At 49.9% G+C, this 15,461-nt stretch overlaps 1 protein-coding gene across 6 annotated transcripts in view; it reads left to right on the top strand.

Annotated features, from left to right (window-relative positions):
- Window positions 1–14,463, top strand: part of CORO1C (coronin 1C) — a 47,553-nt gene extending 33,090 nt beyond the window's left edge. For all 6 annotated transcript variants that reach the window (XM_037375657.1, XM_037375658.1, XM_037375660.1 and 3 more), the window contains 8 exons: window positions 4,458–4,587; window positions 6,479–6,660; window positions 7,243–7,362; window positions 7,971–8,075; window positions 9,248–9,393; window positions 10,595–10,652; window positions 10,744–10,989; window positions 11,685–14,463. In XM_037375657.1, coding sequence (XP_037231554.1) covers window positions 4,458–4,587; window positions 6,479–6,660; window positions 7,243–7,362; window positions 7,971–8,075; window positions 9,248–9,393; window positions 10,595–10,652; window positions 10,744–10,989; window positions 11,685–11,804 — 1,107 coding nt within the window. In that variant the 3' untranslated portion in view covers window positions 11,805–14,463. The remainder of the gene's footprint in view (window positions 1–4,457; window positions 4,588–6,478; window positions 6,661–7,242; window positions 7,363–7,970; window positions 8,076–9,247; window positions 9,394–10,594; window positions 10,653–10,743; window positions 10,990–11,684) is intronic.
- The last annotated feature ends 998 nt before the right edge of the window (window positions 14,464–15,461 follow it).

Genomic DNA, 15,461 nt, shown 5'->3' with positions numbered 1-15,461 from the left:
GTAAGACCACCGTTGTGCAAGTCACAGTGCCAGTGGGTATAAGCACATCCCTGTCTGATCCCAGCAGAGGAGAAAGTAGAATGAACCTCTCTAAACCACCACCTGCTTTCTTCTCTGTGGTAGCGTAGGCTCGTGGAGGAGCGAACGCTCTTCCTTCATCCCACGCCGGGTATTCCTTGGGGCACGCGTTGGCCTCCGTCCCCTCCTGCCCTTGCCAGTTGGAGCGCGAAGCCAACAGATTCCTTTGGCGCTGGCAAACACAACTCGCTTGAAGTGGTTCGAGATACAATGAAATACTTGTAGTCTGCAAGTGTTGAAGTATTTCCTCTTTATACCTTGTTCGCAGCTCTCCAGAACGTGCCCCTTTCCATGGAACACCGGAGCCACCAGACAAACGATGCGATGCCGGTAACAGCCGTAGCCTCTCTGCCCCGTTTGCTGGTTTCTTGCCAAATTTCTCTCTCCTTTTGCAAAAAGAGTGGGGCACAGGGAGTTCACAGCTCCTCTGGTCTGAATTGGGCTCAGAAAGGCTTCCTTTAAAACCCCGTGGCATGCAGATACCTTCTGTGGCCTCTTCTGGTGTTCTATTTGAAGAATTGTTTTCTCGTGCCAGCAAATAAGGAATTACTTAAATATTGATGGTTGATATTCTTCTGAATGGCTGTAATGTATTGCAGGTTTTTTAATTCAGATGGAAAATGTTGGATTGTATAAAGGCTTGTGGATGGTATCAAAGGGCCTTTCTCAGATACAGAAAATTTGCTTTATTGGAAGGTAAATAGTAATTGAATTTGCATGTAGTGGCCAGAGTAGAGTTCATTTGATTGAGCAAATTGCCTTTAAAATTAAACTAGAGCTCAGCTGGGACACCAGCCTGTTAGCAGACAGTTAAAGGCATGGTTCCAGGACCCAGCTAGCTGTGGAGAAGGTCTTACAGCTACAAAAAAAAGGGTGCACAAAATGCCTTTTCCTTCAGCAATACAAGAGCAGGGGTGTAGATAAAACCCAGGGCTCAAACTCATTTGTTTCCTCACACGATGTGACTATAGGAATTTATGTTGTTTCTAGAAATTGGCTTGATCTTCTCTGCAGGTTGGTGCAGAGCCACAGAGACCATTTTTATTCCTCTTGAAAGGGTATTAAAAAAAAAAAAGTGCTGAAAAAAACTTTGCTTTAATTTCTCTCTTACATGCTGTTTGTGCAAAACCTTTCCCTCCTGCTCTTCCTCTGAGACCCAAACGTCTACACACCACCGTGGTGTGACTTCACTTCCTCAGTCGCAAACAAACCAGCCATGTTAACTTTAAAAAAAAAAAAAAACAAACCACAAAACAAACGAAAAAACCCCAACAAACCACCACCAAACCCGCCCAAGTGGGAAAGTTGACAAGCTGTTACTGCTGTCCAGTGAACCTTGCTATCTTTTAAGGTTTCCTTTGTGTACTCATCCCGAGTCCTCACCGCCAGCAGGCTGGGTTCTGCTTCCAAAGTGAAAGTTCCTTCATTTGCCCTGTGAATCTAATTTCATCCCACGCTGAAGGCAGGCACCCCACCCCATGCAGGAATGAGTGGGCCAGGTTGCTCGGGAGTGTATCCTGACCTTTCACACTCCTTGCTTTTTTGGGGTTTTTTTGTGGCTTTTTGTTGGTTTGTTTGTTTGGGTTTTTTTTGCAATACCAGGCAGGATTATTAGGTCAATAGTTTCTGTAATCTGCAGAGGATTACACTGGTCTGCAGCTGCTGTAAACTATAGGGGCTTTCCCTTACAAAAAAAAATAATAATCTGTCTGTCCTCCAGAGGCTTTTAAAAAATCCTTTTCATTGGTGTTTTGCCTCTAATATCTCCCTTTCCCACCCCTTGCACTCACTGGCTCACATTTAAACTTGGTCCTGGAGCTTTCTGGCATGCAAGTTACTTTGCTACGAAGCTGTGCTTGCAGAGGAGGATCCCTGCCCTGCTCCCACCTGCAGCAGAACAAAACCGGGGATCTCGGGGAGCCGGTGATCCCTTTGCTCCAGCTGCGCCTCCGCAGGGAGGGAGGTTGGCTCTGACCCTGCTGCTCTCCCTGCGTGGCTTGGCTGCAGGTCACGCTTGGCCCAGGAGCTTGTGCTGCTCCTGGGTCTTTTTTTTATGAATCAATTCGATTTCCAAAGCTTCCCCCAGAAAAGAGAGTGAGGCTGAGGGAGTTGGGGCAGGCTGCTTTTATCACACAGTTTCTCTTGGGGGAAGAAATAGCTGTGTTCATCAAGGCTTGTCATTTTTATTGTCATTTTTAAGGGCTGCTCAGGACTCCAATGTAACCAGATGTCTGGTTCACCGCTTAATCTGCAGCATAACGTCAACTTGCATAGGTCAGTCTTGGCTGTCATGGCCTTTTCATCTCACGGAGAAGTGGTTTGCTGGTTTTTTCCGTTTCTCATCCCCACATCAGCTGTGCCCCAGCATCTGCCTGCCAGGCAGAGCTGTCAGACCCGAGCTGCTTAAGTCAAGCATCCTCTACCCCCGCACTGGTGTCACCTAGTGCTGTGCTGGGCAGCTGCCATACCTCTGCCTCAGAGCCCCCGGCTTTCCCACATTGCCTCTTCTACTGAGGTCTCTCTCTTTCCACCTTTCTTACTGGTTTAGGTTATACCTGTTTTCTGCAGCGTTGCACCAGTGCTTGCAGTGGTGAGGGGTCTGGAGGTGGCTCATCTGAGACCTGCGTGCGGTTCAGGCATCGAGTGTGGGTACCAGTTCTAGCAGCCTGATGTTCAAGTTCCCCTGTCAGCAGACCTGTTGGAAACCGTTGCCACTGTCAGATCGTTTATTCCTCAAGCTGCCTCTATAAAAATGGGTGGCTTTGGAACCTGCTTTTATCGTGTAACGGGCAGGTGAAATGATTTGTTGCTGTTAGCAAGGCGGGTTGTGTTTCAGCATGGTCCTCTGAGAGCACGCTGTGGCTGCATCGCTGGCAAAGCTGGTGTTGAGTTGGAAGTGAGCAGGATGACGTCCTGCTTCTCCAGACCGAACAGCTCCAGTTTACAACCCAGTTTTTAAAAGGTGATGGCTGGTAAAAGCCTCAGTTTATGTCATCCTGTTGCTAGCAGCGTTCCGTTGGGCAGGAAGAGAGAAGAGAGAGAAAAGAGGGGGTTCAGCCCTTGCAGAGACGTTCTCTGCTGAGGCTGTGTGCCTGTCGCAGGTCGTTCCTCCTGGGATGCTGAGTGTGCTGGGAGGGGTGGTGCTGAGACCTGCATCAGAGAAAAGGGAAATCATTTTAGGGTTATTTAGAGATGAGCTGGTGCGCGCTGAGAATTTTTGCCTCTCGGTGGGTTTCCTTTAAGCAGCAGCCATCCCTGCAAGAAGGGAGAAACTGGGATTAATGCAAAAATCCATGTCGTTCTCACGCATGTCTGGCTGCCTGGCTTCTGAAACCTGCTCCTCTTGCATCTGCTGGCTCTGACAGCTTGCTTGGGCATCGTGGGCAGGGGCTGGCGAGCCCTATTCTCTTAACTCCAGAAAGCAAACAATAGAAGGCGAAGCAAACGTGCTCTGATGCTGCCACCTATCTATAGGTAGTTATAATTGCTCACTGATGGGCTTTCTACTTAATTTTTTGATAACGCTGTATGTAGGTCAAATTCAGTTCAAAGATGATTGTCCGGTGCTGAATTGCAGGAATAGTTTTGGTAGGGCTGATCCTGCCTTGGGCCACGGGGTGATGGGTTTTGTCTCTCCCATCCCAGCCAGTTGCAGAAAGCGCCTCCTTGGGTGCATAAACCTGCTCTGACTCCGCAGCTGGAATTCCAGCGCTGTTTGATCCTTGGGGGTCTGTTCCTCCTCCTGATGGCACTTGCCTGGAGATGCAACAGAAGGGTTGTGTAACCGAGCAGGCAAGAAGCAAGCAGGCAATTTGCTGCATTCGGAGGTAGTTGCTGCAAGGCTAACTTGGGCTGCTTTAACCTATGCCAGGACCAAACTGTTCTTCCCCAGTTACACAGCATCAGAAAGGAGGCTCTAAACACAACCTGAAAAGTAATTGCTGGTATTTCTAAAGAAATAAAAAGTGGGCGCCAGTATAGCTGCGATATTGTCCCTCCAAGGGATGAGCATAATTTGAAAAGACAGCAGCTTGTTCAGATGGAATTGGAGCTGCAAGGCAAATTTTTCTGAACCCTTCTGAGGCAGCATCTGAGGCAGATGGATCTCTGGACACAGCAGTAACAGGGCGTTTGCAGCATACCTAGCTGGTGATTATGGGCTGGCAGCGAGCGCTAGGAAGGATGTTACGCACAGATCAGCCAGAGGTTTATTGGTGGCTGGAAACAATTCCCTCCCCGATTCTCTCATCCTGTTTCTACTGAGATGTGACAGCTTGGACTTCTGCGGTGGCACAGTGCAGGATGCAGGAGGCCAGCAAGCCAGACGCTTTTCAGAGGGGATGGCCCTTGGCTAACCGTCTTTCCTTTCCCCTTTCCAGGTGTGGCAGATTCCTGAGAACGGGCTGACCCTGTCCCTGACAGAGCCGGTGGTAGTGTTAGAAGGCCATTCCAAGAGAGTCGGCATTGTGGCTTGGCATCCGACGGCACGCAACGTGCTGCTCAGTGCAGGTACGGTGCTTCAGGGCTGGAGGGTCAGCAAGCACCTCTCCCTCACGTTCTGCCTGCACACCAGGTATTTTGGAGAAGAGCTTGTTGACTCCTTTTCCTTCTTTCTGCTCCCAGCTGCTTCGGGCTGGTGAATCACAAGATGTGTGGCATTGCCTGGGAACACTGGGAGACGTGGCTCACAGCCCCCTCCTTATCCTGGCCTTTTATTATCTTCAGTTTACAGGGACAAGAACCAGGAAATTGTCTGGCAGCATAAATTACAGTATTAAACTTGTTCCAGGCTTTATTTGATCTGCAAGTTTCATCCAGTGATAACCATTTACATCTGCACTCTGCTCATCCCTGTTTTCACGTACTTTTGTAAAGGGCCCAACTGTTTCTCCTTTTCAGTGAGCCCTGCAAGGTATCCCCGAGTCCGGCTGTTCCTTCCACAAACTTTCATTTTCAGCATTTTCCACATTGTCTCCTTGACTGGTACAGTCTATACGATGAGATGCTTTCGACCACTGAAAAACAGTCACATCATTAGGGAAATAAAATGGATAAGTCGTTATCCATTAGCACGGTCCGAGGCTTTCAAAGCATGACCTTTAGGTTGGAGCCCAGTGAAATAAGCCAATCCTTTCAGCTGGGCTGTTAGATGAGCTGTGTGTTTTCTATTGATATAAATGCCTTCTGAGGTACCAGTTCAGTCTGGTTTCTCCAAAAATGCTTGGAGTTGCAGACCTTGTGGCAGTTAACGTAATGAAACTCAGTGTAAGAACCTACAAAAAGAGACAGTGATTTTTCTTAGGTACCTTCTCAGGCTGTTGTACTTGCAAGGACCAAGATGTGTGTGTCCAAGCAGTCTGGCCAGGGTTACTGCTAAGAAACACGGAAGAGGAGGGATGCTGTCAGGTCATTGGAGTCTCCAGGGTTCCTCCTGGTGACAAAACCTGATTTTGGATGTCTTTCATGTCCTCTGGGGATTCAGAGTGCTTGTTATCTTGTGCCTTGTTACATGTTTTCACCCCTCTGGAGCCTTAGGAGAAATTACTTGCTCAGTTACACATTGTGCTTCCCTTCTCTGGTCCTCCAGCCCTGTTCTTTATTTTGCTGTTGTCTCATCTTAGGCTTTATTCCTTGTCTTCTTGCTGTCTGGTACCTCAATAAAACCACCCGCCTGATGGTTGTAGTCCTTGTAAAACCGCTGACCTCAGCTTTTGCTGCCTGCCATTCTTTTCTCTCTTTGTTCTGCTGTTTCTCTTGCTGTCACTTGCCTATTTTCCATCCGTGCCACTTTTACTCTTTCTGCCACAAATCTCTCTGACCTGAGAAGGCAATGACTGGCTGCCAGCCAGTGTTCTCACGTATAGAGTTGTAAGAACATTGCCTCTTTGCCCTTGGCATCTCTTGCTTGTGTAGTCCTGTGGCTGAGCCAAGATCCAAGCGCTCCTGCACAAATCTGCAGTAGCAGTGGCCAGGGCGTGACGCTTTTGCAGACGACCTTCAACTGCACCTGTGCCTCCTGCTTTTCCCCTCAGCTTCTTCTCTGCCAGGGACCTCTCCTGTCCCTCCTGCCTGTTGCATGTGTGCAGACAGCTCGTGGGCAGGGGTGGTGACCATCTGTGAGAGCAGTGCCTTTGTTTGGGACAGCTACAGCGCCTCTGAGAAGGTGCTCGACACTTTCAAGGAAGGAGTTTTGTGTCTTTTCTGGCTGCTTGGTCCCTGCTCCGAGCCTGTCTTTGGGTGAGGATGGGGCTCTGTGTGCATGCTGGTGCACGGAGCATGTTTAAGAGACAGCGTCTGAGGCTTTGGAGCTGCTGCAGCAGGTTTTATTCTTTGTTCTTTGCTGCTGGCTTCTTTCTGTGTACACCGGTGTTGTGACTTTAGCTGTTATTTTCTGTTTTAGGTTGTGATAATGCAATCATCATCTGGAATGTGGGAACAGGTGAAGCCCTCATAAACCTGGATGACATGCACGTGGATATGATTTACAATGTGAGCTGGAATCGCAATGGCAGCCTAATCTGTACAGCTTCGAAAGACAAAAAAGTTCGAGTTATTGACCCCAGGAAACAAGAAATTGTTGCTGTAAGTTTGTGCAATAATTAAAAAGCAACTGGGTCTCACTCCAGCAGATGGTTAACAAGAGCACATAAAGAACCTTCTAGCTTAGCATATGTACCATGTTCATTTGTGTTTTTCAAAGTGAGGAAAAGAATTACAGAAAAGATAGCAGTGGTTGAAGGATTTGTCTGGGTTTATCGGGATTAGTGTTTGAGCTCGAATTTTAGGGCTCAGTTCTAAAACCTGCAGGAGTGTAATTCCACATCTAATCCTTTTGTATAATTACAGTTCTGAAGCTGTGTATGCAAAGTGGAGATGTAGCAGCCTACACATGTGTCGTAGCTTGCAAAGAAGTCTTCCTTCAACCTTGCAAGAGTCTTGATAGGCAAAGCTGGAAGGAGCCAGGAATGACCACCCCTTTTGTAGTTTAGTAATTGCTTTCTTCCCTCAAGTGTCAGGCCAAGGTAGTTGGATGTTGCTCCATGGAGTCAGCATGTGTGGAGGAGCAGTGTGTCCTGCCAGCGATTCTGTGCAGCTAGAAGAGAAGCCACCACCAGCTGGGCTTCTCTGTCCATTGCTAGAGGCTAACCTGTAAATCTCTTTCAGGAGAAAGAGAAAACCCACGAGGGAGCCCGGCCCATGCGAGCCATTTTCCTCGCCGATGGAAACATCTTCACGACTGGCTTCAGCCGCATGAGCGAACGGCAGCTTGCCCTTTGGAATCCAGTATGTTCCTGTCTCATTACTACTTTGCTGTTGTAATGCCCATTTTGTTACTAGCCCAGACCCGTAGTCACCCACTAAATTCACAGTTCATATACTTGGGCATATTCCCTCTTCCATCTGCTGCCTGCTGCTGCTCAGGTTTGCTGGGCCGGAAGGTATTGCCGTTAGTTAGGCTGGGTGTTCACTCAGTAAAGGACGTGAGTTCTCTTGGACCAGCCCCTGCAGCGATGGAGCTGGGAGCTGCGCACTTGGAAGGGCCTGAGAGATGGTACACAGAGAGCAGGCGGCTCTGTGAAGGTCGCTTCATTCTCTATGTTACATGTGCAGAGCAAGACGGCAGCGATCCTAGCACACTAGCACGAGACACTTGCTCTAGCGATGTGTAGACTAGGTCACATCTTTCCCTTTGTGAATTTTCTTGGGTCCTGTTTTGTTTCGTTCTGTGTTATTTCGTTCAGCATGTGTTATTGTAACGCACAGATCCTTCAGGGTGGTGAAAACACCGCTGCGTGTTCACTAGCTACAAAGAACCGTTAATAATTTAGATCCTATGTTAACACGAGCTTTTCCATTCCTCATTAACATCCCTGGCATTTTTTGATTTCCAGAAAAACATGGAGGAGCCAATAGCCCTTCATGAGATGGACACCAGCAACGGGGTCCTGCTGCCGTTCTACGATCCAGATACCAACATCATTTACTTGTGTGGCAAGGTAAAGAGAAGCTTTTGGCATGACTGGGTGTGTTTAGAGGGAGATTCTTGTGGAATGAATGACGCCTCTGAAATGTTGCCCAAGTTGTCTTGATTGAGAAGGGTAGAACCAAAAAAATGAGCACTGCAGCGATGGTCAGGGCTGCAGACAAATCAGGCTGCTCTGAAATTGGTTTGATCCTCACTGCGGGACCATAGAGAGCCCGTGAGGGTCTGGTATGTTACTGGGTGTTTCTTTGAGATGGAATTACTTAGGCGAAGCTGCTCTTCATGCAGTAAGTCAGATACCATCATCAAAACACCTCTTGTTGGTGTTGACCAGCACAATTGTTCGTTAGTGTGGGAGGAAGGTACATTTCAGCTGTTATCCTCCTTGTACTTGAAGATGATGGAGGCTGTAGCGACACCCACTGTAATTTCGTGGGGTTAAGTAACAGAAAACTGGAATCACATGCTCTTTCTGAAAGCAGGTTTTAGGCATTAAGTGCTCTAAAGTGCCCACTTCTCATGCCACAGCTTTGGACTTCCTACAAATAGGAGCCAAAGTCAAGATGAACGAGTAATTGCAAAGGAGGATCCATACAAGTACGTTCAAGAATCCCACCTTTGTAAACAGCTAATGAGAAATACTTGTTTTATATCTGCTGCCTCTTCTGCTGTTTCAGAAATGCTAGTGTAGTAGAGCAGCCTGGAATCAAAGAGAAACTGGTTTGTAGCTTTTCTGCCTGCCTGTGGCAGAAAGTTGAGCTTTGTCACAAGAGGAGGTGTGGAAGTTGACACCCCCAATCTTGGAAGCCTGAGCTCCAGGTCGCTGTACCCCAGTATTTTGAAGAACAGCACTTAACTGTTGAGAAACCGTTCAGCTGACGTGCTTGGGTTACGGCAGGGATGTGTTTTACGCTCCTGCTGAGGCCGTACGGATAGCGAGAACACAGCAGCGCGCTGTCTGATAGCGGCTGCTGTGAGCAGCCTGAGGTGAGACACATCAGGCTGGTAAATAGGAAAAGTTTTAGCTTGCGAAAAAACCAAAAGCTCTAAACTGTGGATCACTCTCTGGTGCCATTCCTGGAAGGAAAAGCTGTCAGGTGATACTGATGGCTGCCTAGCGGGAAGCAGGCATGTGGGCACGGGGAGTTTAAGCCTCTGGAGTGGTCCCTCTTTCATTTCTTGCAGGGTGACAGCAGCATTCGCTACTTTGAGATCACGGACGAATCCCCCTATGTTCACTACCTCAACACCTTTAGCAGCAAAGAGCCGCAGAGGGGCATGGGGTTCATGCCAAAGAGGGGCCTTGATGTGAACAAGTGTGAGATTGCCAGGTAAGGAGAGAGGCTGTCAGGGTAGTGGGGTCGTCTTAGCTGGCCCCCCCGTCGTGTGCTCAGTCGTTCAGAAATGAGAAGTCCCGCTGCTGCACCCGGCCGGTGCAAGCCACGTTCCTACAGCGCACGTCGGCCAGCTTTCTGCAGGTGGAGGAGGAGTGTGGCGGGGCGGGGAAGGGCTGGGAGCCCTCTGTAAAACCCTTCTGCGTGCTCCCTGCTCACAAATGGAGCACTGCTGAGGGTAGGAGCCTGCTTTGGAAAGACCCCTCTGCCACACTATTGCTTCTGCAGTCTTTGTTGGGACTTGTGACGCAAAGTGACGCTTGTGCTGGGCATAGCATGATATAACCTCAAAATATGCTGGGAGTTAGGCGGTCTGTTACAAATGAACGCGTGATATCTAGCAGAATACCTTGTCTGCAGAAAACTTGGCATCTGGTCGGTTACAGCCTATGCTGTCAAGATATTGATGATAAATTTTTGGTGCCTGGGTCCGATAGCAGCCTCCAGCTTGCACACAGCGAGCGGGTTGGAAGCTAGTTTCAGGAATTTAGAGAGAGTCGTTGAAGCAGCAGTGCAGTGGCCAGAGTGCAGGTGCAATTCAGGAAACATGAGAAAGGAAGAAAGCAGGAAGGCAGGTTTGTGTCATGCAGTGGCTCCCGGCACACCGCTGGTAAGGGACATGCTGGATGTGGCCCCTGACATTTTTGGATGCTCCTTTGATGATTAATGAAAGCAGGAGCCCCTGAAAGGGAGCAGAGCCTGCACTTGCCTGAAGCACGCGGATATTTCAGCAGCAGTGGCCAGGCTGGGGATGTTGGAGTGTGTGGCAGGACTGCGAGGGGTGACCAGAGTGTGGTGGCACGTGTGAGTGGACAGCAGAAGCCTGGCTGGCGTGTACCTGTAGCTCACCGCTGTGGGGCTTGCCTCGTTGGTCTGAGCAGTGGACCATGCCTCGCTGACAGTCCCTCCTGGCCAAAATGCGACCCTCTGAAGTCACCCAGTACCTAAGAGGGGAGCTCCGCGTGCGCCCAGGTGGTTTTCTCCAGCCCTTGCAGGTTCCTGCAAGTCCTGGCACAGCCCGGCTGTGACTCCTTGGGGTGGCTCCTTTCCCATCGCCTGTCTCCTGGTGCGAGGTCTCCTTTGCACGGTGTTTTGGGGTCCTCCCATCTAACTCGCAGCTGTTCTTTTTCTTCGAAAGGTTCTTCAAGCTTCACGAGAGGAAATGTGAGCCCATCATCATGACGGTTCCTCGAAAGGTGAGCCCTGCCTCCTGGTTATGTGGTTTGAAGCCAGCTTGTGCTTTCCAGCCCCAAAGCACCTGACCAATTCATGTCTTCTGGCTTGCAGTCGGACCTCTTCCAGGATGACCTGTACCCTGACACAGCTGGCCCAGAAGCAGCTCTGGAAGCAGAGGAGTGGTTTGAAGGGAAGAATGCCGATCCCCTTCTCATCTCCTTGAAGCATGGGTACATTCCAGGCAAGAACAGGGATCTCAAGGTGGTCAAGAAGAACATACTGGACAACAAGCCTGCCGCAAACAAGAAAAGTGATCTCATAAATGCTCCAAAGAAAGCAGCTGATGCCTCAAACACCGTGAGTAAAACCCACAAACTTGGGGGTGGTGGCCTGAGACATGAATACTGGGGTGCTGCATCTTCAGAAACAGGGATGCCAAAGCTCAAGCATGTATGACTCAAGTACCCCTGGACTTGGGTGCCCAGTGGGTCACCTGAAGTTGAGATGGCACTTGAGTTGTGGTGTTCCAGGCAAGGTTTCTGTAGCTGTGGAAGATGATTGGGAATTGTGACACAAAGAAAAGCTTGCCTTGTTGTTCCAGCCACCCACCTACCTGGGACAGCTTCTGTGCATCTCTTTTTTTCTGTAAAACCCAGGACAGGCAGGCAGTGGGACAAACAGACCTCAGACGGTTGCAGGTCCAGGAGGAGGTTGTACAAGTCTGAAATTGGGGGCTGTAGCTAACACAAGCTGTAGCAATATGGGGAGATGTGGAAGTGACAGCCGTCAATCGAGTAGGTCCTTAAACACTTAGATATTGGTTTAGCATGTCCTCGCCACTGGAAACGCTGCTCTGTGCCCTGAGCATCGCAGCTGCCGCGGTGACTGTGCCAGGCGTGTGTTACGCACTCACCCCGCTTGCCTGCGCACCCCGGCACACCTGCGGCTCCCAAGAATCCCCTTCGGAGGAGCCCCTGGCTTTGAAAACTCCCATCTGCAGCGCGTGCCCCACTGACCCTCCTAACAAATCCGTGTCTTGTCTTGTCTTCCAGCAAAACGAAGCCAAATTGGATGAGATTTTGAAAGAGCTGAAATCTATAAAAGACACGATCACCAACCAAGACGAGCGCATTTCCAAGCTGGAGCAGCAGATGGCAAAGATCGCGGACTGAGCGGGGCGAGCGGTGCTGGCCCTGCCGCCAGCCCAGGCACATTCCAGTTCCCCCAGTTCAGCAAGCAGCAGCGTGCAGCATTCCAGTACGAGCTTTCCTGTTCTCCTAAATTCACGTCAACGAGAGCCGATGATTAAAAGCCAAGCTTTTTAGTGAAAGATTTTTTTTCCTGATGTTTTAATGAATTTATGTGACTGTGTCAAACAAGTCAAAAAGAATAAGTGCTACTTTTACAGTCTTTTTTTTTTTTCCAGATGTTACGAATTCTTGAAAACAAATCCATTCTGACTTTCAATGTTGTGCCCAAATATCTTTTTCTAGATTTAGGGACCAATGCCACATTGTTCTTAACCATTTTTTAAAGTTGCCAAAAAAAAAAAAAAAGTTGCTTTTTATTTTTCTTATTTGCCACTTTGCAGTATTTGTGTTTTAAATTTAAAGGGACAGCACTGCGTGTGTGTGCAGGTGTGTGTGTGCGCATGGTGGGTGTTTATACTGTTTAGAGAACAAAACTGAAGCTATTTTGTATAAATCTTCAATTTTGAACAATGAGATCGGTTTCCTTTGCAGTGTGGCCAAGGCTGCTGCTGAGACCCCTCAGAGATCGTACAAGCTGCCTTTCCTGCTTCCCTAACCACCATTGTCTGACAGTTTACAGAAAAAAAACCGTAGTTGTGAAGGAGGTGATTCATCACACAAAATGCCTCTTCTCCTTTTTACACTCTACAGACCTTTTCAACTAGCATCATGCTGCCCTTTTAAAATACCCCCGTGGATTCCTCTAGCCATGTCCAAAAGCACATGTTTTACTTGCCGAGGGTTTTTTTGTTTTCTTTTGAGGCAGAAGTTACTTTCCTGCAGGAAATACCTTTACATTTATCCGCAGAGTACAGGGTTTAAGCTGTGCCATGGGACATCCACAGCCACCAGGTTCTCCATGGGGTCTGTTTCAGCTGGATGCGTTGCTGTAAATACTTGTTTCGCGCTAGAGCTGCACCACCGTGCTCTGGCTCGTTGACTTTTAAGAAGCTTTTGAAATCTGCCAGCTTGCAATTCTCTGGCCCCTCACATTAATGCTGATGTCAGAAATTTAGACTCTTGCTTCCAAAGCAGCTTTAGCACTAGCTAGGTGACTTCAGCACGATGGGTCTCCGAAAACAAAATGCCTCTCTTATTTTTCAGAATGTTTCTTTTCCTCTCCACCGTTCCTGCCTCACCGCCCCACCATGCCGTAAAACTTTGCAGGAAGTTATTTGTTCCCGGATCAGATGAGTGACCTCCAAACCCAGCCCCCCTGCACTCCCAGCCCTTTGGAGTGGAAGGGACTGGGGAAGGGTGGTTTTGATCCCAGTTTGGAGAACTGCTGGGGATCCTCAGGGGAGAAAGCGTGTGAGCAGGCCGAGCTTGTGACCTCCTCGTGGTATCGCTTGGATGCCTCAGCTCAGCAAACCTCTGCTCAGTGGGGTCTCTGCCACGAGGGGGGCTGCCTGGGGCAGGGATGGGTCCCTGCTAACAGGCTGTGCCCCTGGGGCACCAACAGGACCCATGTCGCCCCCCCCCCCCCAGCATGCTGTGCCAGGCTGGGTTGGCACTGCCCATCCCCGCAGTGCTGGGGAGATGTTGGCAACCTGTGTCAAATCCAAAGGTGGGCAAAGACGATCGGGTGTCCGAGGGCTATTGGCTGAGGAGCCACGATGCCTGTCCCAGCTGGGACCATCCCTGGAGCAGCTCACTGCATCCCCGATGTGCGTGCACGTTTGTGTGCTTGGGAGCCGCCGCACCAGAGCAGCCTCCCCCCACCCAGGGCATCCCCGGCAGCGGGGGGACGTGTCCCTTTGTCCAGGCTAAAGTGAATTTTTTTTTTTTTTTTCCTTAGGTTAGCTAGAAATCCTCAAATTCTCCATTTTTTCCAGTGTTTGCATGTTCAGAACTTACAGATTAAGGATTCTCTGTTCTGGAGGGATATCTTGTGTGTGTGAAGGTGAAGCCGCGCTATCGGAACGGCCAGGTGACGTAGCTGGAGAGGCACGAGGATGAGTCGTGAAGAGACAGAGGATGTGTTATAACTGCATAGCATGAAAGCTTCAGAAAAGTGGGTTTTCTTTGTTTTAAGCAGTGAGCGCAGCAGTGTCCGTGACCACTGATGCTGGATTCGCAGTCTGGACGCTCCAAGTTATTTGAATGTTTGGTGACGTTGTTGTATTGCAGTAAATGGCTGAGATGATGTGTATTTTTATTTTTTATTTGGAAAACAAAACCAAACGTAATGCTCCCCCAAATGGTGATCTCTGTGTTGATTTGTATGTGTGACTTCAGGGTTGTGTGCTTGGGGACCTTTTGGTTTTTTCTAATTGGAGGGAAATAAGTTTTCTGAGATGCTGGATCGAAATGCCCAGAGGAGATCAGTGCGTGGTAGATGGTCCGAGGAGGGTGGAGGAAAGGCCGCCCTGGTTTTTAGTTTATAGCCTGTATTTTATTTAAATGAACTGATGCCTAGCCAGGCTCAACCGGAGTCAGTGCCTGAAGCTTTTTGTAGCCGTGATATCCCAGAAGAGAACCAGCGAAGTCCTGAAAGATGCGCTCTTATAGAGCGGCCATAGTATCTGTCCAAATATTTGCTTCCATTTTCAAAAGATAAAAGTCATTGATTATAAACTTCCTCTGGTTTGCTTTTTCTTTGACTCTCTGTGTCCTGCACCCACCACTACCCAGTAGCACGTGCACTTTTAGGCTTTTAGCCATAACCAGGTTATGAAATGATGGCACTACCCTCAACAGCCGCGAAGGAAACCAGAGGATGCAGGGCTGTGACTGTGCAGGGTCTGTCCTCTGGGACCCCTCTGCCCCAGCCAGCACTGTCCCAGGGGATCTGGGGCCCATCCTTGTGGGTGCACATGGACTTGCTGGTGATTTCCCTGCGGGTGAACCCAAGAGCTTGGCTGGGTGCAGGACTCGATGGTACAGACTTGCTGGTGAGGGCTGAGACTGGGTTGACACGGTCTCCGGCAGGAATAGCCCCGGCTGGGGGCTGCCCTGGAGCCGGGGGGGAGCTCATTCTGCTCCTTCCCAGCCAAAACCTGCTTTGAGGGTGCAGGAAAACCTGCAACGGCAAAGCAGGCCCAGGCTGCAGACATCAGCGTTCAGTTCCCACCAAGGTTTGGGGCCTCCCCCCAGCATCCCCCCCCCAGAGCTGCATTCCACAACCGCCTTCAGCTGCCTCCAGTGCCCCCCAGCTCTGGCACAGCCTGGCCATGCCTGGGGACAGGACAGGGATTCTCTCGGAGCGGCAGTGCTCCCTGGGCACCCACACATCCCCTGGACCCATACCAGGGGATGCTCATCCCACTGCCCCCCACTCCCATGGACCTGACCCCCACTTTCTGTGCGTATTTTCCCACAAGCGATCTGGGGCCAGCAGGAACCAGGATGCTCTTCCAGCCCCCGTGGCCAGGAGTTTTCCAGAAGGGATGGGGTGCATTCAGCCCACAGCACTGGGGCTTCGGGGTCCCCCCGGGGTGGGGGCAGCGGAGGCGGTGGGGTTGTTTATGGCCCTGAGCAGCAGCTGCAGGGTGTTCGCTGCGGATGTGCTCTTGCAGCATCCTTCCTGCGGCTGCACCTCCCGCCTGTGCTGCGGTTAGTGGGGCGACGTGCCTGTGC

The sequence above is a fragment of the Falco rusticolus genome, chromosome 1, assembly GCF_015220075.1.
Source record: "Falco rusticolus isolate bFalRus1 chromosome 1, bFalRus1.pri, whole genome shotgun sequence".
Classification (NCBI taxonomy): Eukaryota; Metazoa; Chordata; class Aves; order Falconiformes; family Falconidae; genus Falco; species Falco rusticolus.
Note: the sequence above shows the minus strand (reverse complement) of the source record. Positions and strands in the feature narration are given on the sequence as shown.